The following is a 27918-nucleotide window of genomic DNA, read 5'->3' on the forward strand; positions in this document are numbered from 1 at the left end:
AATGGGTGGTGATGATAATGTGAGTTTTATATAGCTAATTTATTCCTTTTTTATTTAATGCAGCTTTTGATCATTAAAGCAAAATGTGTTCATTTTGCAAGTTTAGAGCACTGCACATCTTTGTCAGAAAGGGTTTAGAAAATATTTTGATATAATTCTAATGCCAAATCTGACAAGAAATTCTGAAAACATGATTTGGCCACCCAGTTGCCGTGAACTTTTTATTACTTCATATGTTCTTGTATAAACATATTTCCATTATATCAGTGTTATGATAGTCACATTACATGAATTAGGTTATGGCATCCATTTCCACATTACTCTCTGATCACTGGATTACTGATAAAGCAGCGACAGCAATAAATTTAAGTAACATCACTACATTTGTAAATAATTTAAAGAATGATTTATTACTTACATATTTATACAGAAAATACAACAATTTCCAAAAGCAAACAAGAATAAACCAGGCAATCAATGAATATTTTTTCATTGAAAGAAAAAAAACTTAAAGTAGGCACTTTTTCCACATGCAAACTAAATTTGCCAACATTCGGGAATATTGTGATATCCTAGTAATATTACAACCTCTGTATTTTAATGCAGAGATTTTCAAATAATGTGTCAAACCTCTTAATTAGGCTCAATGTAACCACTGATGGTTTACAAAACTTCGACATGCACACAAACCACTGCAACAGCATGTCAGATACGCAGACTGAGACATGAATCTGCACCAGGAGTGCAGCTTTCACAGTACAGCGTTTTCTTGCCTTGAGCATTAGCAGCGTCAGTGAGCTAGCTCACTCGTTGTAGCGAGCCAGTTTCAGGCGAGGTATGATGTTCATGGACTGGAGCTCTTGGAAGAGCAGCTTGCAGGCATAGGGAATGCGCAGAGATGATACATGGCATGAGGACTTACAGTAGTGGCACCTGCAGCGCACAAACACACAGAAAAACAACAGGATTGAAAACAAAACCCATAATCAGGATATTCTGTACACAACAAAACATAATAAGATTTAGTACTGACCATCCAGAGTATCCCAGCAGCCCACACTGGCCACACACGTCCACTTCAAAAGCATCACTGGAGATCATGAGGCGCTCTAGCAGCAGCATGCTGGCCCCGTAGCCAATCAGACAGTCCCTCTCCATCTCCCCCAGACGCAGACCTCCGTCCCGGGAACGACCTTCCGTAGGCTGTCTGTGTAACAATGCACACACATGCACTTGTATAAATTGTGCCTACTATAAGACATTATAGGACAACTACTATAAGACCGTAATAATCATTCACAATTAGCATTTTTCCCACTGGTTACTACTCTGACTCCAGAACTATCCATACACCGATGCCCATTTCCCATCTTAAAATGGTACTAAAAGTAAGAAGAGTTCTCTACAGGTTCTCCTTTCATACAACACAACTGTTAATAGTAAACATCAACACTAACCCTTTTTTAATTCTTTCATGGTACCACTTGGCTGACCAATGGAACCCTGTTTCAGGAAATGCTAAGAAATTAATCTGTAGAAAGCTCCAAAGTGGCACAACAGAAAAGCATTCACCCTATCACCCAGAGATTGTGATGATGCCACAGCCATCTGTAGCCAGGAGCAAAACTGACTGTGCTCTCTGGGTGGGAGGGATGGTGGACTCTCTCTCCCCTCTCTCAGCACTACTAGCCAATTGTCAGCATCTGTGAGCTCATGTATGCGGATGAAGGGATACAGCACTTTCCTCCAAATGTGTTATGTTGTCCTGTGATTTAGCATGACTAGCAGTTCAAAAAGATATGATTGGCTGACTTTGTGTGTCTTGGAGAGAGCATGTGTTAGCCTTCACCTTGCCTGGCTGGTAGTTGTCCTATGACAGGGGAGAGCTGGCTGGTGGGTGAGAATTGGCAGGTGACCCAATTAGGGAGAAAAATGGGGGGGAAAAAAAGAAATTAATTTGTAGACTTTACATCTAACTGGATCTCCTCCACTAACAGAACACTGATGAGGCCTTTCACATTGGCAGTGGACCTGCAGACACAGTCTATCCCTACTGTGTATGAGGACTGAATACACCCTCAATGGGATGTCGGTCCATCACAGGACACCATGCACACACACAATCACAGTCATTAACACCAAGGGGCAATTTAGTGTAGCCAAATCTGCCTACTGGCATTTTTTGGGTGGCAGGAGGAAACCAAAGCACCCAGATGAATCCACATGAACACATGGAGAATATGGAAAACTCCATGCAGACAATAACCTGAGATAGGAGAGAACCAGGACCCCTGTAGCTGTGAGATGGCAATGATACCCACTCCTGTAATGTCTCTAGCTAGACTTTTTTTTTTTCTTTAACTGACTTGAGTGATAAGTTGTGAATACTGATCTGCACTATTTATAGCTCCAGCAAAACCCCCCTGTTCAATTCTCTTGGTACTCTGGCAAGAAGGGCCACTAATTTAATTGAGTGTCACTTGGCAATGGAGATCACAAAAATTTCTATATCATACCCTCTAGTGGAAAAGGTTCAATGCCTTAAACTGAATTTAGTAAACATCCTAAAGCACTTATGATTATACCTGGTGAGCACTGCTCGGGGGCCACGTGCTCTTGCGTGCATCTTATCTAACACCATGTGCTTCAGTTTCTGGTAGTACACTGGACCAAAGTAGATGTAGGCTTCCAGAGGTTCACTGTGTAAACACAGAGTTTAGGGCTAGCCATATTAGCAGGACAAATAAAAAAAGAGGACAAATACAAACAAAAGGTTTGATTATAGAAAAGCACATACATTTAGAGAAAAGCACATAGCAAGAATAATCTACATAATAAATACATTATGTATTTGTCCAAGGCTCTTAGAATGGATAATTCTGAAAAGATGATAAAGCAATTTGAAACCTAAATGACTTTATTACCCTGTAATTCCAGATGTGACGAAATCTTTGCCCTGGTAGTTGTATCCATAGCGAATAAGATCCTCACACACATCCTTCACTTTACTGCCTCCAAAAGCCGTGCCATAATGAAAACGCCCGTCCAGCACGCCTGCTTTTCCAGCCAATAGCTCAATCAGCTTCCCGACCTAGCACAATAAACATGATGCAAATAATGGAAATACCCTCACTCGTATATATTATTTCTAAAGCATGACAGCGGTAATTATTCTCTTCCAGTTATGCTGTGAATTTAAACACGTAAAATAAACTGTGTATGACGTCAGTGCTTTTGCAGCTGGAGAATGTGACATCATGGACACGGTCGCGGTCCACTGCACCACAGTGGCTTTGCACAAAAAAGGCCTGAATGGCCTTTGACCTCCTGATGCTGAAAGGGTGAATCCTTTTCTTCTACTTACACCAGTTTCCATCTGAGAGCCTGCTGGGTGCACCCAAACACACACTTCAGATTGGGTGTAGAACCAAAACACACTTGTGTTAAATGACTTTTAAACTCAATTACTTTGAAAAATTGTACTTCACTCAAATTAGGAAAAAGAAATCTAAAAATGTAATGCACTAAAGGCAAGTTTTTACTGCATGGCAATTCAAACTATAGTGCAAAAAAATATCTGAGGTTGAAAAAATTTCAGTCGGTTTATGGTTTATGAATGGTCCATGCTAAATCAGTATCTGCATACAACAAAAACAATGTAACCTGAACAGAATACCAAACAATACTTTTATGAATATGTTAGGAGTAATTCTGTGTAACACATGAACAGATTCCGAAATGCAATTACAAGTAGCATTAGTGCGTTTTTTGCAAAAATGAGTTTTGTTTTGGAACATATGTGGCTCCTATGTGATGGGTAACACGTGGACTGGTCCCTTTGTAGTTAAGGCTTAGGGCTTATATGTTCAAATCTTACGGCCGAGTCCTCCCGAGCTGCCTTTGGTCGGGTTCTTGGGTGAGGCTCATAATTTGAACTGCTCAATTGTATTTTCTCTCAAGCATCGACCAAATGAATAGATATCAGCTTTACCTCCAGTGGCATTCAATTAACAATTATAAGAAAAATGATTCATTTCCACTGGGCGGGGCTTACAGTCATTCTGGAGGGGTATCCATGTGGGTTCATGATGATGTCTGGGCAGATCCCCGAGTCGCAGAACGGCATGTCCTCCTGAGGGACGATCAGTCCACACACACCTGTAGCAGGAGAAACGTACAGCATTAAAAACATTAACACTCAAATCTAAATTATGCAATTTGGTTAAACACTGATCAAAGGCTCCTGCTATTGTGGAAACTGTATCTGGGGTTCACTTTTGTGATTATTTCAATTGATCTATTATATAGGACATATTTTTTCATATGTAATATTTGTCAGTACTAAACCAATGCAAATATAAAATGAGTGTCATTCAGGAATTTCTTCATGTTTCATCATTTTCCTTTTGACCTACAGTGCTAGCTTTTTGGTTTGTCAGTACAAAATCTTTATAAAACTTGACAAATTTACAAGTATTTTAGGTACAAATTTACATTTATACCATTATATTATTCTCAAATCTGATTATTAAGATGATGTTTGATTAATATTTTATAACAGCGCAGCTCGGTACAGTTGAGGCTGAAAGGCAAATCACAGGTTTATATTAATGCACTTATTCTATTATGTTAGTGTTTATATACAGGTAATTTTATGACAGATGCTACACAAACGTGTGGAGATTAAAAAAAACGGGTAATTGTTGATATGGTGAAGTTTTCTGTTTGGAGATGTTTATGTAGCATTTTTGAAGGAGTCTCCAATGTCAGCACATTGTAAGGTAAAGAGGTAAAGCTGTAACTAAGTTATTTGACATGGGAATGTCTTCAGGATGGGGGATTTGTGGTTTCTTAGTAACGTGACAAGCTGCATTTTTTTTTTCTTCGAGAGAGAGAGAAAAAAAGAGAGCCTGGTGAGGGAATGACATAATATAATACAAATGATAACTAAATTGTTTCACAGATGTTCCGCAACATTAAATGCGTTAACATTAAATAGTATAAACTGATATGATGGGCTATTTTTTTAATAAAAAAAAAAAAATTGTTTGCACTGGCATATTGCTGTATATGAGTAATAAAATAGCATAATTCTTTTCCCCCTCAAATGCAGTCCCATACACAACAACATAAGGACCCTGAGTTACACCATCTGCAATATGCAAGTACCGCAAACCTTATTTTTATAAAATTCCATACAGCATGTCTGTCCCGCAACTAAAATCATTGTTTACTAACTGACTGCTGAAAAAAAACAAAAAAAGTTACACATGCTGTGTGGATATATGTATGTGATGGTGATCAGGTCTGCTGGCTTTAAAGAAAAGGCAAAGCAGGGCATTAGCCATTCACATGGTGGGCCAGAGAAGTGGTGCACAGCCCCGAGTGTGAGCGCAAATGTTTGCTCCACACTCTTCCATCTGTCAGAGCAAACACATTATTGGGCCATTTGCAAGTTGTAAAAAGAGAGTGGGCAGGAGCAGGAAGTGAGGAGAGGTGCTCAGCCGGACAGTGAGAGAGGGATTAGACTTCTGTAACTTCCCCTGGCCGTGCCACACACAAAGACAGGATCAGTCCGTGAGAGGAATGGAATACGTCCGAGTGTAAAGTGAGGTCAAAGCTGAAGAGATCTAGTGGCTATGCACATCACGTTGATGTCATTAACTTTAAAAACTATATAAGCAATTACTATAAGCATAAAATTGGAACTACTCACAGTGAAGCAGCTGAGTATATTCATGCTGCCATTTTATTTATAATGAAGCTTAGAATAATAAGTTAAAGAATAACATGCATGATTAAAATATATACACATACCACAGTGCTGTTGAAATCATAAATCTCAGTTAGAAAGTGTTGATTTTCAATAACAGCATGGCTCTGACAGTAGTGCTGGCTGTAGTTCAAATCACAGGTTATGAATGCGCTTCTTCAAATATGTTATTGTTTCTATAGTAACAGCTAAAACTCAGGGACTCGTATGGTGGCTACACCATATAAAGGGGATTAAACGTAATTGTTCATACAGGGAAGTTTTCTGGAAAGAGATTTATTTAGCATTTCTGGAAAGAGTCTCAGGCGTCAGCACTTTGCAACAGTCAGAGTACTTTGTTGTTTCTTGGTAACAACAAACTGCATTTTTGTACAAGAGAGAGAAAAGAGACGCAGGTGAGAAAACAAATGTTTATAGCTGCTATAACATAAGTGATGATAAACTTGTTTCGTGGACGTTCCACAACATTATAAGTAACTACGAACAGATTAAAAAGGTTGTCATGCTTCAACGAATAGAACGATCACTGTTGTTGAGAAATTGCTGTCATGCAAGAGGAATAACACACTTTGGAATGTGCTGCTATAGGAAATTAATCAACATTAGGGTGGTAACGGATCACACCATGTTGTCGTTTATTTTCTTATAACAGCATGGCTTGTTTTATTCCTTATTTATCGTATACTATAATTCAGTAAACTGTTTACCCTAGTTTGATCAAGTAATCAATTTGTCAGTATAAAGTACAACACAGAGGCTCATACTGAAAAGGCAAATAGTAAACGCATATATACACTTCTTTAAGGAAGCTGTGGACTAGAATAAGTAAAGCATTCAGAAGAAAAATATATGAGTGATGCAGAATGTGTAAAAAGAGTACTTCTCATCACATTCTCTGTTGTTTATTTGGTGTGTGAGTGAATGATAAAAGAGGCATGAAATCAGTGGAGAAAAGAACAACAGCATTAAGAGTCCACAGCCCTCCATCACACCCCATACAGCCTCACACTGGCAGCTCACACAATGAGCCCCACCAACACAGCTCAGTGAGTGTGTGTGTGTTTATGTCTGTGTGTTTGGGTCACCGGTGAATAATTAACCAATTTTGCTCTGTTGACCAGAGCTTATGAGACCAGTCAGAGCAAGCAGGATCTGTGAAGGGGGATGTAAGTAAATAGTAAAACACAAAACCCCAGAGAAACTTGTCTACTATAGCTGGCACCAGTGCACTGTGGGATATCCTCGGTTGGCTCTCGGTACCAATAAAGCTGCCAATTTTTTTTTTCTTCAAATACATAATTTGCTTAAAACATGTAACTCCGTCTTCCTGCATTTATTTCATTGTTCCCTTATTAACTGAGCCATAAAAAAGGTTCAAACCTGCAAAAACTCCCTGATACATTAGTGCAATAAAATGATAAATTCATTTTTTGTTTTTTCCTGCTAGGCCACTATTTCATATTCTTATATCATGTTACCTAATAAAAGATATACTTTAAAGTTATTATTATAATCATTATTATTAAAAATAAATTCACCCACTACAACATCAGTGTACACATGTCAATTATGCATACATATAAAATTATTTGTGTATATGTATATACACACACACACATACATATATGCAAACAATGTTTACAATTACTATAAAACTAGGCCAGAAAAAAAAAATCTAAGAAATTATTAAACTATTAGTGCATCAAAGACAAAAATCATGTTTAATCCAGGTTCACGTCCTTTCCTTATGAAAAACATCTGGACTTTAAAGTTTGTTTCAAGATTTCCTAGTAACTGTAACTGTATCATGCTAAAGGAAAACATAAAATGAAATGTGAATGCACATTATAAAAGGTTATTTTAGTGCGGGAAATAAGGGAATGCCTAAAAAAATTCTTAGTGTGTTCGGTCTTACTTTGAGAGAAGAATATGTATTTTTTCCCCAAAAATATATATATTCTCAATCCTATATTTTTCCACTTCTGGAAATGAACCCTGTACTGCTTCCATCTGTTTCCAGAAGCTCATGGATTCTCAAACCTTTGGCCAAACTAAAAAGAAGAAAAGGTCTAGTACTGGATCAGATTTTCCTTCAGTTGCATTTCCATGCAATTACATTCTTTAAAACCATTAATTTAAGGATCCCAACAAGCAAAGTTTATAGCCTCAAAGCCTTTCAGCAGCACTTTGGAGATTATGCTTAAATGCATTCCTAAAACACATTAAATTATACCAAACAAGCGACTGGAAGCCAAAACCACAGAAAAGGCGTTCAAGAGAACTGCAGTGACCCTCTCAAACAATAACTGTCCTGTGTGAGCCCAGTCTAGCAGCTCTGTGCCACTCCTTTAAATACCAAAAGGCTCGGTAAAAAGAGCAGTAAATAGCATCTCGGGCTGTTTGCAGCTAACCCCTCCCTGACCTCTGCTCACTCTCATGGGCCGTGATGAGTGCCCAAGGACAACCTCGGTTAATGAAATGAGTGAATTATGCATGGCGCCAGTTAGCGTGCTGATTAAACCATCATCGTGGCCTGGGCTCTCAGCAGAGGTGCGCAGAAACAATGAGGCCTGTAAACACTTTTTTCCCAGGAGCAGCGCGGCTGTAATAAATTTGCATACGCTGCTACAGGACAAAGGGCTAATTAATTGAAAAACAGCTCTCAAAAAAAGAAGGTGGAGAACAGGATCCTGAATCTGAATACATGTTGGGACTAGGCAGGGAAGAAGGAAAAGAAAAAAAAAAGAAAAAGAAAAAAAAAAAAAAAAAAAAAAAAAAAAAAAAAAAGACCCTTGTACATTCATGTGTGTGAATACACACACAGAGCATGCACATTCTCTTGTATGTGAATACCTGCCAGTGATGTTTTGGCTAGGTCTTAGATGTTTTTAGCATGACCTACTCTAAGCAAATGACTGGAGGGAGTCCTGAATGCTGGTGTACCTTTCTGGCCGTGTCTGCTGCTGAATTTGTCTCCTATCTCAGGCCGACGTGTCTGCCGGAGCAGGATCTTGACCAGAAACGCGTCCTCGGCGTTTGAAGAGATCATCACCTTCTCAATGTACGAGTCTGTTGAGCCCTTGTACCTGTGTGTACAGGAAAGTCAAAGTCATTTTCCATGTCCTTAAAACACAGTAGTAGGATAATGCTCCATTCATTCATGTTAATATATGAATGAAGCAGAAATCAACATAACACCTATATGTAGGTATATAGATATACATATGCATTATGTGTCCCATTCATCTTCAGTAAACACCTTTATCCTGATCATGGTGGATCCAGAGCCTATCACTGGAACACTGGATGGGAGGTGGGAATATATCCTGGATGGGACACCAGTCCATATGAGACACCCATGCACACCTTTGCATACACATATACACCTAGGGGCAATTTATAGTTCCCAATCCACCTACCTGCAGATTCTTGGGAGGTGGAAGGACCCAGAACAAATACACAGATTTCAAGACACAATGACAATTGTTATAATTACAAAATTATATAATATTTACAATAAAAGCAAAAGTTTGGAAATAATTACATAAATTTCAGAATTTCTTCGTATTTGGGATGTCTTTCTTTTGCTTCAATTACACTGTGCACTCGAGCTGGCATGGACTCCACAAGTTTGCGTAAAACCCGATGATCCATATTAGATCAAATCCCCTGGAGTGTCTTCTGAACATGTGCTTCAATAGAAGGTATAAGATTAAAGGAAAACCTGACCTTTTTTGTGCAAAAGTGTTAACATTGTCAATATCACAAATTTGCTTAAATTTAAATAGTGACCTAGAAACAGTGCAGGATCTTGAATACTAGATATTCAAGATACTGAACATTTGCTTAATTTGTTCCAAATTTTTCAAAATTCTAAAACTTTATTCCCAGTTTTAATTAAAAAATATATATCTCATTTTCAGTGTGGTCTCAGACTTTTGGACCCTACTGTACATCATAATTCTTTTTCAATATCATAGTCTTGATTTTCATCACAATAAGACATAGCTAATACTAATGATGAACAAAAAAGTTTTGATGATGTAGGTAATGTTAATAATCGGCATGTCTGACCATGATGGACCTAATGGCTTACACATATTTTGTGTAGTCTTATACCTGAATATTCTGGTCTAAACAGAAAAAGTGATTTGCTAAGCTGTGTTAACAAATTTGACCAAAAGAGCTATATATAATCAGAATAAGTCATGAAATAAGAGATCACCATTTTTGAGTTTAATGGTAATTTAGGATAAGAGTGATGATGCCTAATCATACTGACTGTGAGGCAAACAAACTCACGTGATTGGCACATCTCTGTACTGTGGCTGGCTTGGCTGGGTACTGCCCTCCAGTGGTGTTTGGGTGACTGTGGGCATGGACTTATTCACCAGAACCTGCTTATTCTCCACTCGCTCCCCTGGTACACAGCACACACACAAATTTCAATCCACATGCCCACAATCTCACTCAGGATACAAATCCTATTTAAATCCTATTTCCAAATTCACTGATATGTATACTGTTTAATGAGGGGAAAGCAATTCCAGTGCATATATCTCATTTATACAGCAGAAAACAGCAGCTCCTTAACTCCCTATGTGCAGTGCTCTAATGAAGTGAATCTCTGCACTGCTCACCAGGGGAGCAAATGCCATCAGCGTCCAGGATGCTGTGTCTCCAAATGGGCTTCCGTGTTTCTGCATCCAACATGGGACCCATGACCTTGTCAAAGGTCTGGTTGGTGTAACGTCTTAGTGTGCACTTCGCATTCTTGTACACAAGACACCTGCCAAAACCTGAGGTGAAGGAAGAGTAAAGCACTGAGATAAGCATGGTGAGTATGGTGGATAATGGAAAAGGTTATGCTCTAATAATCCTTAGCTGTTTGGTATTTAAGGGTCTTATTTAACAAATGCTTTGGAAACAAACAGGTAATCACAGGTAGTGTAATTCATACAGAGCACCCTCACTGGGAACATCACCACCTGGTACAGGAACTGCAAAAGTCCTGCAGAGGGTAGTGAGGGCTGCTGAACGAATCACCAGTTCAGCACTGCCCAGCCTACAGGACATCTACACAAGGCAGTGCAGGACAAAGATCATCAAGAATCCCACACACACCAAGTAAGGACTGTTCTGGTGGCTGTGGTCTAGTAAGTGTCTCCGCAACCTAAGGAGGAGCTTCTTTCCTCAAGCCATCAGGACCCTGAACTCATAACCACCAACTCCCTCTAGCTCCTTACATTTATGCATGCGAATCCTCCCCCCAAACCCCCCCCCCCCCCCCCCCCAAAACAGGACATTGCCCATACTTGTCTCATGTGGCATATGTGCACTAGCACTAGACACTTTAGTGTACATACATATGTACAATACTCCATCGACAAATCCACACATATAGACATATCCACACCTTTTCAGCCTTTCACCTTGTTTATTATTTGCATGCTCATGCATGTGTTGTCTTGCACTCCCCCTCTTTCCTTATACCCATTTTATATTGTCTGTCTTTGGAGTTGCCACGTCATTTCACTGCACCTTTGTACCAGCTATGAATGCATATGTGACAAACTCTGATCTTTATCTTAACTTCTGTAGAAACGAGATTAAAGGAATACACTGGGTGTTTTTCAACCTGTCTACCGATTTTGTAACACATTGTTTAAGGCATTTTAACAAAAAAATCCCTTAGAATGAGACAGTGTGACACATGAGTATACCACTGAAGGTGAAAGTTATTTTTCTATGATGCACTCTCAGTAAAATACTACTAAACTGTACCTTTGAGTGGTACCCTAAAGGGTACATCTTTTGTACCTTTAATATGTATGCTTCACCTGGAAACATGTCCAGAGTGTACCTTTAAAAATTATTTAAGGTACACAAATGGTTCATAATTAGTTTTTAGGGTAAAGCTTTAAAGATACACTACATGCAAGTGTCATGTTTTGATTTGCAGTCTTACCTCTGTCCAGAGAGGCCTTATTTAGTACCAAAGCATCCTCTATATCATAACCGCTGTAGCTCATCACGGCCACCGTGGCATTCTGACCTGCTGGTAGCTTCTCAAAGTCAATCAATTCAATGGTCTTGGTCTTCACCATGGGCCTCTGTGGATAAGCTAACAGGTACATCAGTGTGTCTATACGATTCCTCTGGTTATAGCCAATAGTGCCTGTAGGAAAAAAAACACTTCAGTGAATGGGCAAACAGGCAAAAGAGAGAATAATGCGAGCTCATATTGTGCAAGTTTGGTGGGAAATCTAGTAGTAGCAGCAAGTCAGTATTATCACCTTATATGGCCCTATAGATAAGTGGTAAAATAGTAAATGGTAAAACCTAGAATATTGAAATCCTATTTCTCTGAATTACTAGCACTAAGAAATTCAATGAAATTGCATAGACCTTGAAAATATTTACCCTAAACCAGATAAATGTTGATTAAGATGGTTTTGAACAGCTACAGTTAGTCCTAACCTAAGAATAATTGTAAATGAAGAATTCATTCAAGACTAGGCAAAATCTACATCCCCAAAACCTCCCCTAAATAACCTCTTCATGCTTAACTAACTTCAGGCTGGTGGATGTGAGTGCATTTAAAGTGACAGTATCTTTAGCCGCAGTGTCTCAGCATGATGCAGTCTGACAGAGAACCGTCTCCTTAATCCACCCAGGCAAAGTTATGAAAGAATAGCGGCCGTCCCTTGAGGCCTTGACATTTGTCAGATGCTATTACTTCACAATCAGGGTACAAGCACACAGTGTGTGAAAATAGGTCCGGGGCCACACAGAGAGATTTGCACATGTATGGGGTCGTCCGCAAAAAACCCACACGAGACAAGGGCTAGGATATCGGGCCAAACGTAGCTGCAGTCTCATTGGTTTTGTAAAGACTGGGGGGGCGGGAGTAGTTCTGGTAACCAGGGAGCGGTGTGTATTCTCTCTCGCTCTCTGGTGCAGCTGAGCACACTAACCCTCTACACACACTGAGCAAGACACAATGAATGGCTAATGACACTTGGGGAGTCCATGTGTAGCGGCCCTTTTCCCTGCCCCACACACACACACGCTGGCAGGAGATGTTTGATGTACACACAAACACCCACACTTACTTTAGTGTGTCTAAGTGTGTGAATGCCACTGTGAACATGAATATGCTTCGGAGTGTGTGCATGTGAGTCTGTGTGTAAGATACACAGTTATTTAGTTGTGAAAATGATGAGGTTGGACACACAGCTCTTACCCATGGCCTGCTTGCCCATAGCACATTGATAGGTGTTCCTGGGGGACTGGTTATGATGGGGATAAGGAATCAAACCAGCACAAACCCCCAGCAGAGTGAACGGCTCAATTTCCAAATGAGTAGTGTCCCTGAAACACACCATTAAACATACATTGGAATTTTTATTGTGCATGTAAACACAACTGTCTGCTTTCTGCACCTGCCAGATTATCCAAGTGGTCATGTATAAAGGATATAATAAAGACTGTTATCAACTATGTATTCAGTGCATGTATACTGTTAATCTGATTTCTTTAGTTTTTCTACATCTGCACAAACAACCAGATAGTGACAAAAGCATGTATTGTTGTCTTTGGATCAAAATAGAGACAGGCCGAGGAAGGACGGCCTTATAAGCAATAAATAAACTAAGAAAATGAAACGTGTATCTACTATTTGCTCAATTAAATAATTTAAACACTATCAAGTTGCTTGAAATGTTGATGCTACCACCTCTGTACTATAGCACCACTGTTAAAATACATGCAATTATTTTATGATTCCAAAATCTGATTTTATTTTTTGCATTTATCAAGTTGTGTACATGTGAACACACTTGATGTACTTATCCACCATCCTACAAAAAAACTATTAAAATAACCATTATTTTACAAAGCAAGCCACATACACTAATAAAACTCACTTGGTGATCATGTGTTCATACAGAGCAATACTGCAGTCATTCTCCTCATTCACATCCAGATACTCCACCAGACTTTCGTGCAGAAAGTCCTCAAAGCTCCTGCATGGAAATAAAGAGATGTGTTTCTTCAAACAATAAATAATGCGGTTGATAAAGCAACCCGAATATACAAATGTTCGCCAAACACAGCTTTTCTAAAATGCTAAGACAAAAAGAAGAACAAAAAGGAGCCTCTTTTCAAAATCAATGAGTGTTACAACTATTGATCCCACTGAAGTGCACCTGTAGCCCTGAGACAGCTCCTCGATGTGTTTGTTCTTCACAGCCGGCTGCCCGTTCTTCACAATGATGTAGGGTCTGGCAAAGCACAACACAATCAGCACTGAATGAAGCTTTCACTATTATCTGAGAAACAGGCTCAACACAGAAAATAAATCAAGACACTTGGATTACACTAAGCCACAACTGTGCCATAGCTGTGCCACAGAGGATGTCAAATGATTAGTAACACAGCAAAAATACCAGAAATGGTTTCTCCTTCTCTCTAAACTGGATGTAACCTTCTATGAATTGTTGTGACTATCTATATTGTTCGATTTGACTGATACAAATACATAAACAAATAAGAGGCACACTGACACACACAATTTTATTTATTTATTTTTTGGTAGAAAGTCACATGAGCGAAAGGTTTTTACTTTCACGTGGGTGAGTGCTCAGATATATTTTGGAAAACAGAACCAAGTACATTCATTAGAAAAATGTGTCACATGCAGCTACAAACAAGTGCTCCAGTGGGATTAAAATATTTGTCCTGCGCACATCGCAGTGTAAATAAAATGGGATAAATAATCAACAAAAAATCCTTCTGGTGTGGGCCATGGCCACTTCTGTTTTAATACAGATTCAGCACTAAACAGATACAGATAGAGAGAGAGACACGGCGTTACACCCCTACTCTAAACAATCTGAAATGTTCAGCACATACACTGAGGCTCTGTACCTGCAGAGGCGTCCCCCGTCAGAGGAGATATACACGCAGCGGTCCGTCACATTGGTGGAGATAGACACAAACTCGTTAATGAAACCAGCTCTTCTCATCAGCCTGAATGTGTTGACGAGCTTGTGATGGTCTCGAATCACTCCCAAGATGTTACCTGCAGAACCACACACAGTCTTGAATTGCTCTTTGTGGGGTGCCTCAGCTGACATGTTCATTAGTGTAGATAAAGAATGCTATGCTTATACCTTATAAGAAATAACTCTCAGTGTAAAAGGGAAATCTTACAGCTTTTACAAATGTAAAAAAGTACTTTTAAATTTTTTAAAAAAATAAATAAAACCAGAGGATGCTTCTGCATGTGAACGCGTGGGTGTTACCATTCAGGAAGACGATGAAGACACTGGGGTAGGAGAGTTCCTCTCCACACAGCAGATTGACGTCCTCCACACCCAGGTTAAAGGCCAGCTTAATAATGGGTCCATCCTCCATGTCGGTGGTGATGTGTGTCATCAGAGCCAGATTCTTCACCAGACCACAAGCCTGAACCACAAACATCCAATATATGCATTTAAAATCTAGTTACTAATCTAAGGCACAAAAATATGAAAAGTATAGACTCTAGCTATTCAAATCTGTTAATCTTTATGTACACTTTAGAGCAAATGAGCACTTTAACTTCATAAAGTACCAACTTATTATTTAGTTATTAATCTTACAGAATACTTACTTATTAATCTTACAGAATACTTACTTACTCAGTAAGTACAGTCAAACCAACGGGAAGTGTGTGTGGATTGACTGGAAATATACACTCACTGACCACTTTATTTTTCATCTGCTCATTCATGCTATTATCCAATCAGCCAACTGTGTGGCAGCAGCACAATGCATGAAATCAAGCAAATACAGATCCCACGCATCAGTTAATGTTCACATCAAATATAGGAATGGGAAAAATGTGATCTGGGTGACTCTGACCATGACATGGTTGTTACACAGAATTGCGCAAAAACAGAAAGCGAGTTTCTCTTCACTTTTATGAAGACATGTTGCACTGACCTCTCCTTCAGGAGTGTCTGAGGGGCAGAGCATTCCCCACTGTGAGGGCTGCAGGGAGCGCGGCCCGCTCACCTTCCTGGTCTTCTCAAACTGAGAGGAAATGCGTGTCATCATACCCAGGGCTGAAATGTATGAGAGACGCGACAGCACCTGCGTCACCCCCTGCCTGTCCATCTTAAACCTCTTCAGAGACCAGTTCCCCTGAGGATGACACAGAAAGAGACAGAGGCATGAAATCCAATACACAGAACCAACTGTGGTCAGGACTTGCAAACTTCCAACTAAAAATAGCTTCATGAGCTTAAACAATTAACAATATCAAGGCATCAAGAGATAAAGGCTATTATCATGTAAGTAGAAAATATCCATCAATACAGTGTGTTTGACCATATTAATGTGGACGTCATAAAATCAGACAGCAATGTTACTACTCTTTTCATATAAACAATTTATTGATATGATGATGCAGTTATTTTTCCCTGTACTCACTGTAACAGTTTCAGTTGTCTCTCAAAGATGAAAATGAACTAAAATAATAACTCCAAAATTCCACTTATTGCACTCCACAATTGCAACCTGCTCTATGTAGCAGAAAGGGTGGAGCCATCAGAGCCTGCTAAGTAGCGAATAAAACCACTGTTCTACCACAATCGCAATCTGGATACAAATATTTTGACAACAGGGGTTTTCAAATTGATGGTTGCTCCTGTGGATGCTGTTCTGGTGTGTTCAAATCAAGTACTGTATTTTCTTATAGTGCAAAATTTCTCAGTGTTTGACTGGAGATGTTACTACCCTGCAATAATCAGGCACTAAATATGTATATGAGTACTTAGTGTATTGTAACAGCATAAAGTAAAAGAGTATACAGGTGGCAGCCTGGGAAAAGCTGTCCCATAACGCTGAATTCTGGCAAATATCCCAAAACTAAAACAAGACTAAAAATCTGTATTTGGCTAAAACTGGTTTTCCTGCCTATAGTATACTTGGACACCTCAGTTTTTAAAACATAAAATATTTTTCACTAAAATGACATGGAAATCTTAGGTTCTGATCTTGCCTAGGCCATCTTCCTGTAAAAAACATGTTGAGTAAGGAGATAAGTTTAACATATGTGCTGGTAAAAACAGTCTGTCTGCTTAAAGATCTCCAAAACCTTGCTAGCTAAGTGCGATTTCCTCACACTTGTCATGCCATGCTTTGATCGAGTGTTTGGATAGCGATGTGCCATAGCCATAGCAAATGTACATAAGCATAATCAGTTCAGATTGCAATCAGATAACGGCTGTCAAAATGTCTACAAGGCTCCTTTGTTACAGTTGGAAGAAATCTTTAAATGTAATTTTCCTCCTTTTCAATTTGTGGCTATAAAGACTGCAACGATAATGTTACTTGTGCTTAAGATACATGCAAAAGATAACTATGCCAAAAGTTCACCCTGTGAAGGGTTTTCTTAGGCCGCCACACATACAGAAAGTCATTTGAGAACCAGCTATTGTTTTATGACTTTTTATGACCATACCATCCCAAACTGTCCGACATAAACAGAGGGAAACTGGAAATCAGCAGAGACTCACAGTAGAGATGGCGTTAACCATGCCGTTTGTGATCTGGTCCTGCCGCATGTGTTTCACCACGTCGAACTGGGCCGCTCTCTGCTTGGGTATGATCTGGTCAGCGATCTTCTTCAGCTCAGAGTTAAACTTCTTAAAGAGATCCTCAAACAGCAGAGACAGAAGCTGAGGAAAGAACCATCAGCACATACATGATTTCAGCAAGTTACAGAACTCTAGAAGTTCAAAACTGACAAGTCAATGACTAAAACAGATTGTAAAGCACAACAATGCTGCACTAAGCTGTAATCTGTTGATTAATGCATCAAACAATTCAGTGTGCTTTGAGCATTCAAACCTCCTTCTTTTCATTAACTCCCATCAACACTCCTCTACCTCAAGGCGCTTTGTTGTTCTGATTCCCGAGTGCCACTTCCAAAAACAACCAACTTTATTAACTCCATCTGGCTCCTACAATATCTCATTCTGTGTCATCACCCCTCTGGGTGCCGCAGCATGTAATAACCAGGTGTGCTCGTGTTCAGATAAGGCTGACCTGGCCTTTCGCCCGCGGCGCTCTCATCCTCACTGAGACTCTCCAATAGCAGCTTGCCTCCATTCAGCCATATTAGCATACATCAAAACAAGCAGGCCGCACTGAAATTAATAAAGAAATTAAGCTTCTGCAGCACAGCAGGGCCAATTAGTTGAATGTCAATGAATCATAATTGAGGAGTGAGGAGATTGACAGTGTTGGGAGTGTGTGTAAGCTCTGCTGAAAGGGCTTGCTTTGCTCACTAGTCTCACACACACACACACACACACACAGTTCACCCCTAGAGAGGGTTGGTTGGGGGAAATTAAAGGACTTAAGACTGCGGTAATTACATTATCAGAGCTGGGCTTGTGGATTAGCTCAATCGCTCCCGTCAAGGCAGCCATTCTTTTGTCATGGCTGTGCTAAATAATAATAAAAGCCAGAAAGGCCTGAGCTCGGCTGGGCTGGGATTTGGGTGCTGCCTCTGCTCTGCTGCATATCTCGCCGTCAACAAAAGCAGGCGAGCTGGGAAACGGGGTGGGCAAAACACAGAGGAGACAAACAAAGCAGCAGGGCAAATAATGAAGGTATTAATAAAAGACAAGGAGGGCAGACACAAAGAGGAAGATGAAGGATTGGGAGGAAGCCAGGCATGTAGGTCTGAGTTCAGTTTCACACAGGAGCGGCGATGTGTGTAAAAGAGAGAAAGAGAAGCCAGAGTCAAAGGCTGGAAATCTGAAAGATCCGGAAAACATTGTGATCTATAAAAAGGCCCTATTAAGAAGATAAGTAAGATGGTAAAGACAGCACACTGGGTAGAGCACCTCTCAAACAAGGGACAGTTAAAAGCATTAGTGCTGACAGTACATACTTATCTCAAACTCAGCCACCAAAATGTGGCACGACCACGGTCTCGGTTGAAGCAAGAAGCATTAAAAGGCTGTCAGTCATTCTTAATTAAATTAGAGATGGTGTGAATAAGCACCGAACAGGGAGGAGGGGCTGCTTATAGGACTATCAAACCTAACAGACATCGTACACAAGCTATCTGTGGACTCTGGAATCTCTAGTCATCTCATCTCCCCTCACTCAGTCTGCTTCAGAGGTGATTTGTGTGCATTTGTGCATTATAACCATCACCCCTACCTGCCCAGCCAGCTCGAGACGCTTGTTTCCATAGTAATCGCGATCGTCCACTTTGTTGTTGCCTTGAGCGAGAATCACCCTGCGCACCATTACAGCCAGGTAGATGCATTTCGCTCTGAAGTTAAACTCCTTCACCTAGGAAACACAGAATAGGCCACGCTACTAAATAAAGTGACATTATACTGTATGAACAAATGGTCATGCAACAAGATCATGATCAATGAAAAGTAAGAAAAAAGAAGAAAGATTGAGGGAAAAAAAGTCACACAATGCAGCGCATTGAACTTAAGTAAAAAAGCCTAAGACGTAAAGACAGAGACTCACAGGTACGTGGGTGAGAATGGTGGAAGCGAGCAGCTCTCTGGCTTCCTCCATCTTGGTTTTCTTTGGTCCACCCCACATGCGCTGACGCCGTACTTTGTTTCCAATGTACTTCAGAGCCTGAGATAAAAACCAAACCGTCACAGCAGCTTCATAAGTCTGGCAGTGGTTTCAAATCAGTGAATGAGCAGGATAGCTCAAGGTCCACTAACTCGCTAAAGATGTGTCCCTCATCTGATGCACACACCTGAGCGCGTCACTGCTTATTCGACCACAAAGGTTAAAGGTCACAGAGTGGGATTTTCTTCTAGACCACCCACTCTGACCATCATAGCCACATGGCTGTGTAACTTAAATGAATAAATATTGTAATAAAGCAAAAGACATACTTCAAACAATGAAAGAATTAAACGGGGAAAAAATGTTACAAGGCTGCAGAACACTCCAAACTGCTAGGGGACGCAGAATAACAGCAATGGTGATGATGAATGAGGCATGGACTATAGAGTTCTGCAACTTTTTCAGTGTGTCTCTGCTGCCTCTGTGGTACAATAATTTTGTTTGGGAGCCTGAGCACACCACACAAACTCAAAGCAGCATGTCTTTACTCAAAAGATATATGTTTGCTGCAAAGCATGTCGTTTAACGAACATAAATCATTAACTATTTTTTAGACCATTTCTTTAAAAATTTCTACAGTTTCTATCAAAGCACTGATGTTCCTTGTGTATATGCTGTAGATGTTCAGTTTGTAAAAAATGTTCTGAAAATAATGTAAATTTAAAAAAAGTGCAATAATGACATGCCTTTTTACTTTGGTAATTTTATACTTATATTTAAATGCTTTTTATACTTCTAGCACCATACTGTGCCTTAAATATCATTATATTGCTGTGCAATGATAATAAAAGAACTCTATTCTATTCTAAAAATGAGAATTTCATTCTTTAAGAGGGTTAGTGTGGCTGAAAAATCATGAAGCTAAAACTGCTGAGCAACCTGAAAATTCCCTCCATCTGCACAAGTGAGTTTGCAACAAGCTTTTGTGTAGCTCTTAATTTTAGTTCATTACAAAGCAAAACTGTTTAACTGTTGAAAATATTTAATCATAATTAGCTTTACAAAATGCAGATTTTACAAAGACCTACATTTCAGCTCATGTAAACACAACTTCCTGATTCACTGAAAACATCAATTTTTCTAGTATTGCACCAAAATCACAATACCATAAAGACACTGAATGCTTGGTTCTGATTGGTTTATATTACATATAGAATAAATTGCACAGGGGCTTGGCAGATGCTCCACATACACAGATTTAAAAATGTGTAATTGTTGATATGGTTACGTTTTCTATGAGGAGACCTTTAATTTAGAATTTTTTTGTAAGGAGTCTCCAGTGTCAGGGGCTTTGTGGTTGCTAGGCAACATGACAAGCTGCATTTTGTGCATGTAATGTCCACAACATTAAATGTAACCATAAATAGATGTAAAAAAAAAAAAAAAAGTATGGTATGTCTTTCTTTAAATAAAAGGAAATTGCAAACATTGACAAATTGTTTTTGGGACATGCAGTTTTAGGTAGAAAAATAAAACTACAAGTTGACCGCATCACACCTTCCTGTTTTTGATTATTTTCCTATGACAGCATGGCCCAAAGTATTTAATTTTTAATTAAAATAGGTTGCTTAATCATGTACATTTAACAACTTAATTCTGTACATTTAAGAACAAAAGACCTTGCCTTTAAATTTCTACAGTACACATATGACAGGCTCTGCACCCATCGCTTGATGACAGATGTTGCCTCTAGTGGTCAAACAGTGCTCGAACACGTTCCCTCCCCTCCTATTAGAAGCCTTTAATGATTTTGCTCTAATATGTCTTATCTGAAGTCTGCCTGGGTCAATTGTAGCATGGACGTAAGGCTCATTAGAGTCCTGATGTGACACACACAATGGTACCGGTGCACAAACAGGCGCGTGGGCATGCTCAGACGCAGGTTGCTAGGATGCAGATATGCTTCTTACCAACCTATTGTTGGGGCTTTGTACCACTAAAAAAAAAAAAAAAAAAAAAAAGGAAAAACAGACGTCTGTGCTTAGCAAATTGGGCCTCAGTACTCAATAACATACATCAGACTCATTTAGTGTTGTTTCACACTAGATCAGTGAGGCTTTTAAAAAGACAAAGTTACAAGCTTACTCTGTTATATAAACTGTGAGAAACAGACAGATTTAATATTGTTAAATAGCGCAATCAAACTAACTGAATTAATTAATGATAACTAATATTAAATATGGTGCATGTTGGCCACTTTGTACAAGTACATTGTTCAGTTATTCAATTAGTCAAGGTGTTAAGGGAAAAAAAAAAAGCTAAATTCTGCACAAGAACTGAGCTAATATGCACTGAATGCTACCATTATTCAGGTAACAGGATATACGGTGGCAGGTGGAACCCAGAATTCACACCAGATGTGACACGTAAGCAACACATCTGTGTAGTGTAAAAGTAAACGCCACAGAAAACCAGACAACACAATATTCTGACTGTGTGGTGTATAGCTGTAGAGCAAAGTGTTTGTATGGCACTAATGGACATTACTGCAACATGAAAACCAGAACACACACATATATGCTGCTAATTCACACAATATCCCGCTGTCTCACGGTTAAGTGAACAGCGATGTCCAGTTCATATTGGCACAGCTGTACATTAGGGGTGCATTTATTCATGAAACTTTTATTCAAACCATGATGAGGTGACCCCCACAGTGCGGTTCGTTTGGTCAGGTCAGAACACAAGATGGTTGTTGGGGACTAAAACAACCGATTCAAGACCTTCAGAACAAGGTGGCCCAAGTCTGCTTGAAAGTGAACTCTAGCGTGGCTCGGCTGCAGTGAAAATGTGATTCGTTTCTGAATCAATCCAAAGTGAACTGAATGCGCTATATGTTGAAGGTGTATGTTTTGTGCAACTACAAAACTGACACACAGGGGCATTGCTGTAGTGCTGCAGAAACACAGTGTGTTCTGGATTTCTGAACCAAAGAACAAATCTTCATTTTTAAGAACTTTTTGGTTTGTGTAATAATTTGTGCAACGTAAAACCAAATCAAAGCAAATTATTTGGTTTCGAAAAACAGTATAATAGTGATGGTGCCCTAAATTTCACAAGAAAAAAGTATTCTAATGCAGATGTAGTGTGTATGGAATGGAAGCAGTGTGGACTGGATGGAAAGTCACTCATGCCATGTAGACATGTCGCTTAAGTGGAGCATCTGGTGTGACTTCAGCAACTTTAACTTGATATAATAAATTTATTTAACACTATTTGTCTGGTGGCACATCAGAAGAATGTGTCTCTCCGTTCTGGTACTACTTGCTATATTTCAGAACAGTGACTTAATTCAGTAAAGCAAACAGCAGAAGATATTGTGGTTCAATTCCTTCACCTCTCAGAACTAAACCTTTAGAGAATTTGGGTGAAATTATGACATCCTTGTGAACAATTTCCTTTAATGTGTCATAGGTGTTACAGTAAGAGTAGCTGTGGTGTACCTGTGTCTGGGTGAAAATCTGAGCCTTCTGGCACTCTTCCAAACTGGGGGCAAAAGCAGCCATGACATGTTCCTCCGTACCAATCATCTGCACGATCTCCTGATCGCTCTCCACACCCATGGCCTGTAAACACACAGGAAATCAGCAGTGAATAAATATATACAAACAATCCCTGTATCTTAAATACACTGAGATAATGTGCACGTCACAGGCAAGCATCTGTAGTTGACACAAGAGAGGTGTTTCAGAGGTGAGGAGTGAATTTTAGGCCTCTCTGACATTTACTTATGCTAATAGACAACTGTGGGAACAGGACTGGGCTTACACACACTGCGTATAGGGCTGCATCGTTTGCGAAAGCCTCCGAGGAGCAAGAAAAAGCCTGAAGGAATTTATTCGGGATGCACAAGTGCAGAGCAAATATGCTCAACAGCTAATTTAGCCAGTGCAATGCCGCAGTCGTATCTGTGTATTTGGAGGGAGTCTGAAGCAAAGTGATTTCTGTAGAGCACTGGGGGAGCCACGTAGGTTCTGATTAAATACAAGAATGAGACCTGGTAACCTGATTCCAACATTTTTAAACATCCTGTTTAAAATGAACTGATTTTTTTTTTTTAAAGTTTCCTGTGCATTACTGCAGAATCACTTAAAAATCCACCATCCATCTGATTTTTCGCAACTGCCACTGCCAGCAAGCAGTTCCTGACTGCAAAGCTGGTAATATTATTATGCCCTCCCCTACTGTCCTTAAATCTGACATGGCAGAAATGCTCATTTTCCTGTCTTTTTTAGGCTATTGGTCCTGAAAAATTAAATAATTTACTGCAATTTTTAAATGGTAAATCGTTAGCAGAGAAAAATTAATATGTTACTACTTAAATAGTTGCTCATTTTGCATTCTTTTTTAATTACAAACACCATGGTGTGTGGGCTTGGGGCAGCAGAGGTACAATGTTTCAACCATTGCCCTTCTTCTGTGTGCTGCCCTTATAACCACATGCCTTCATTTTAAAGAATATGGTTCATGACAATAACAGCTGCCTAGAATGACTGACCCTTATTTAGAGTTTGCAACAATTTAGCATTCATATACTGTATACCCATATAATGTTACAATAAACCATGACCAAAAAAAAAAAAAAAACCCACAAGCTACAAGATTCTTGCCATTGTTTTTTTTTTTAAAAAAAATTGGGTTCAGCTTCTTAAAAAATATTATTAACAGTATCAGATTTCTAGGGTTTGAATGCTGTGTTAGTGCTGAAAATTAAGGAAAGTGTAAAGAAAAACAGATGCAGAATCCTAAGTGTCTTGGTTTTGATATGATGTACATTTCCCAAATACATTTTGAAATTTCTATACTTCTCTATTTATCCTTTATTTACATCTAATAAAAGTGCACTGTCACTGTCAAATAAGGTAATTCAATTGCATACTTCACTTTTTCATCTCCTAGTACTACTGGATTTCTTTTTTGTTATATTGCACCATCTGCTGGTTACTGGCTGAAACCACATACCAACATAACAGTCCCCAGCTCTGTTTCATACTATACTGTACTGTCACTAATCAACACCCATCATTACAGACTGCTTACTGTCAGTAATACACTACATGCTCCTATTTATTTCTGAATTCTTCACCTTCAGCCCTCTCACCTTGAAGATGATGCCGATGGGAGCGTCCTCAGAGAGTGTGTTGTGTTTCAAGTAAAAGCGTCCCTGCTTCACGATCATGTTGGTTCTACTCTTCTTCTCGTGGGTGGAACTAAAGTCCAGAAAAAGAGACAGTAAAATTTAAAAATCAGGAAGAAATAACAAAAAAGTGTTCTTCACACACTGAACGGCGGTCACATGATCGCAGCACCTGGTCACCGAGGCTCCTACCGCGCCCTTGCGGTCTTGCTCCACAATGATGCGGTTCTTGGACAACTGCTCCTGGATGAGAATGACTTTCTCCTGACCTTTCACAATAAAGTAGCCACCTGCACACAGAGATAGAAACTATTAAAGAGCTACTCAGAGGAATAAAACACAGCTCCTCTAATTACATACTGATTTCATTCAGGCTGTATCAGAGGATCTACCTGGATCTAAGGGACACTCGTTCAGTTTGGAGAACTCCATGGGTGTCTTGCCTGTCAGCACACAGTTGGAACTGCGCAACATAATTGGCATCCTGAAAGGAAAAAGCAGTCACTTTTTAATGATTATGAAGTCTCGATTCTGACTGGTCAGAAGCTGTTGATTAATTCTTTTGTATAACAGAATGGCTCGGACAGTAGATCCAGCTGTAAGGCACATCACAGGTTACATTAATGCACCCAAGTCTAATAAGTTATCGTTTCTATAGTAACTATTTGTTTGTCGTTTTAAACCATTGATGATATGGTGAACCTGTTTGTGAGATGGTTGTTTCACATTTTTGGAAGGATTCTCCAGTGTCAGCGCTTTCTTACTATCGAATGTAAAGCAGTAACTTTATCGTAAATTTTCCGACAGAGAGGGCTTTGCGGTTTCTCTGCGGTTTCATGACAAGTTGCAGTTTTTTGTCATTAATTTAAAAAAAGATTTAAAAAAATTAAGGCTGGTGATGGAACGACTGTTTATAGTGGCTACAGTAACTGTAAATGCAACTATAAATGGATAAAATGTATAATATGTCATTTTTCTTGGTGAATTGCTGTGGTATAAGAGGAATAAAACACTTAAGGGTGTGCTATTGTTGGAAAATAATCGACTTCAGAGCCTAGCGTGTTTTATTCCTTAATTAATCAGAGTGGATGTATTATCAGAAAGTCCTATAATTAGTTTGAAATCCGGCCTTCAGTTTGGACATGATGTGATGGCTGAATAGATTTGAGTACCTTCCAATGGGTAAAGCATTCCGGATGATCCTCTGACTGCCTCTGGTGTACTCGATGTCCACTGTAATGGGGGCGGAGTACGTCATGTCTCTCAGTCGACACTGGATGGTAAAGACAAAGAGAAATAAGACTTAATCATCACTCCTTTTGCCCAGCCCTAGTTTCACATACAATACATACACATACAAGTTATTACACATTGTTTCAAGAATTCATCAATAAAGTTGAGCGCAAATTTGCAAACTCAAGATGACAAGATGTTTAGTTTCAAGAAATGTTATAAAATTATATTAAAACAATGTTTAAAAAAAAAAAAAAAAAAAAAGTTATTGTGTGAGCAAAAAGAAGGAAAAAAAAAAAAAAAATCAAGTCAAATATTTGCAATTCACTTGGCAATGTCCTCACACCTTTGTTCTAACTCTGCCAGACTTCCTGGACAATCTTAAGTCATTCTTCTTTAAAATCAGGTCTAGAAACCAGAAGGGATTTGGGAAAAAAATCTGGACAAACTATTTTTTCCCCTCAGTTTTGGACTGAGAGAAATCTGTGAAACACCCATATCTCATTTTTAGCATTTTGGATGTTTATTTTCTTTGTAGATAAATTACAGAACAGAGGCACTTTTTCCTTCCGCCCATTTCAATTTAAAGTGGATGCAAACTTTTGCACTGAGCTGAACTTTATCCTGAACATCTTATACGCTGCTCAAGTGTTTCTCTAGATTATGAATAGACTAGCAGGGTAGATGATCACTGAATTCATCACCTCATGTGGAGACACTGGTCTGGTGACATTAAAGCTCTCTTCCACATCAGGCATCCCGACATAGATATTGAGGTACCTATGGAGAAAACGTAGCAGTGCAATTCAGGGAAACTTTTTAAACATGAAAAAACTTGCAAAATAGAAACAGCAGCCTTACTTTAGATACCACATGGGATCTGCATCACTTGTAATCTTCTCATTTGCTTTCATGATCTTTTTTATCTGAAAATATGACCGCAGATGATGTGAGAGCTCTGCACATTAAAAACACTTAAACTAACTTCCTTATATAAATAATACACACGTAAACACACTTACCTCCACATTGATAAAGTAGTTAAAGGAGTCAATGTGCTGCTTTACCAAGCCTTTAATCTGAAAATGAAGTGAAAATGAAACAGTCTCTAAGAAGGGACTGCTAATACTGGCATTATTACTTCAAGACCTTTATTTTTCTTTAATATTAGTAACTGGACAGGATGCTTACCTTCAAAAAGGCTGGAAGCAACTTCCATTTTTCCTTAAATAAACACAATATAAATTATTATCCTTAAACACATACAAATTCATATTATTCACTAGTATTGTAGGTGTTTTTAATTCATTGAAACTGGCCGACAGTTAAACACCACGTTTCCAGACACACAGTAGACTTCATAGGGTATTAACTCTATTACTTTACACCCTACAGAGTGCATGTATACAGGGAGTGGGGAGCCATTTGGGATGCACCTCATGTTAGCCACCTGGCTAACATGTTTAAGCATGCTGCAGTGGAGCTCGTGCTGGGTTTGATGCTCGCTTACCTCCACTGTGTCTACTGGAGCAGCGAGCTGTTGGGGAGACATGTCCCCAAAGTCCTCCTTCAGCAACTCCATGCTTCTTACTACAGCTGCCACAAGCTACGCTACCAAATCATACTACAAACTCCATCACCTACTAACAACACTTCAACCGGAAGCTAAGTACACACGTGAAGAGTGCTATTGCAGCCGCAAAAAGGTACCGGCTAAAACGACGCTAATAATAATGCGGTGCAACGAAAAAAATGAACCGGGTGAAAAAAGTGCTAAGGTGATTAGTTCCACCCTCAGAGAACACCTCCTCATTACAATCAGATCAATCTTAAATGTTTAGCAACCTTTCAGAAATATTCTTTGTGAATATTATTTACTTTTTAAGCAGAATTATAAAATAACAATAAATGCCCAGCCAAAAAAAAGTTTTGATATGTATAAATGTCCATATAAGGGTACAGTTTTAATTCAAATTTTTATGGACAAATGAGCATGGAGAAAGTGGAGAGTGATAAACTAAAAGAAAAAAAAAATCAATAAATCAAAATCAGTAAATATGTCCTTCAACAACAAAGAACTACATAAACAAAAAACAAACAAATATGC

General features: G+C 39.1%; 1 protein-coding gene across 1 annotated transcript; it reads right to left on the reverse strand.

Moving 5' to 3' along the window:
- Positions 1–391: 391 nt before the first annotated feature.
- On the reverse strand, positions 392–27535 carry polr3b (polymerase (RNA) III (DNA directed) polypeptide B). The gene is made up of 28 exons (XM_026927504.3): positions 27322–27535; positions 27003–27035; positions 26834–26890; positions 26673–26737; positions 26516–26591; positions 25751–25851; positions 24971–25062; positions 24751–24868; positions 24543–24651; positions 22885–23007; positions 19325–19441; positions 19001–19135; positions 17341–17502; positions 15764–15964; positions 15082–15244; positions 14705–14858; positions 13984–14058; positions 13702–13800; positions 13020–13147; positions 11742–11951; positions 10414–10572; positions 10076–10193; positions 8717–8859; positions 4055–4158; positions 2925–3091; positions 2586–2699; positions 1034–1207; positions 392–933 (listed from the first exon to the last, which is right to left on the reverse strand). The coding sequence occupies exons 1-28, from the start codon at positions 27391–27393 to the stop codon at positions 804–806; spliced, it is 3399 nt and encodes a 1132-aa protein (XP_026783305.1). The 5' UTR covers positions 27394–27535; the 3' UTR covers positions 392–803.
- Positions 27536–27918: the final 383 nt, after the last annotated feature.

Source organism: Pangasianodon hypophthalmus, chromosome 6, assembly GCF_027358585.1.
Source record: "Pangasianodon hypophthalmus isolate fPanHyp1 chromosome 6, fPanHyp1.pri, whole genome shotgun sequence".
Classification (NCBI taxonomy): domain Eukaryota; kingdom Metazoa; phylum Chordata; class Actinopteri; order Siluriformes; family Pangasiidae; genus Pangasianodon; species Pangasianodon hypophthalmus.

What these genes read in the sequence shown, in the direction of transcription:
- polr3b (XM_026927504.3), bottom strand. Translation starts at nt 27,393, where the DNA reads ATGGAGTTGCTGAAGGAGGACTTTGGGGACATGTCTCCCCAACAGCTC. An exon ending in GATCCCATGTGGTATCTAAA is followed by an intron (nt 26,592 to 26,672) that starts GTAAGGCTGCTG and finishes TTTTCTCCATAG; the next exon opens with GTACCTCAATATCTATGTCG. An exon ending in GACGGGGGACGCCTCTGCAG is followed by an intron (nt 14,059 to 14,704) that starts GTACAGAGCCTC and finishes GTGCTTTGCCAG; the next exon opens with ACCCTACATCATTGTGAAGA.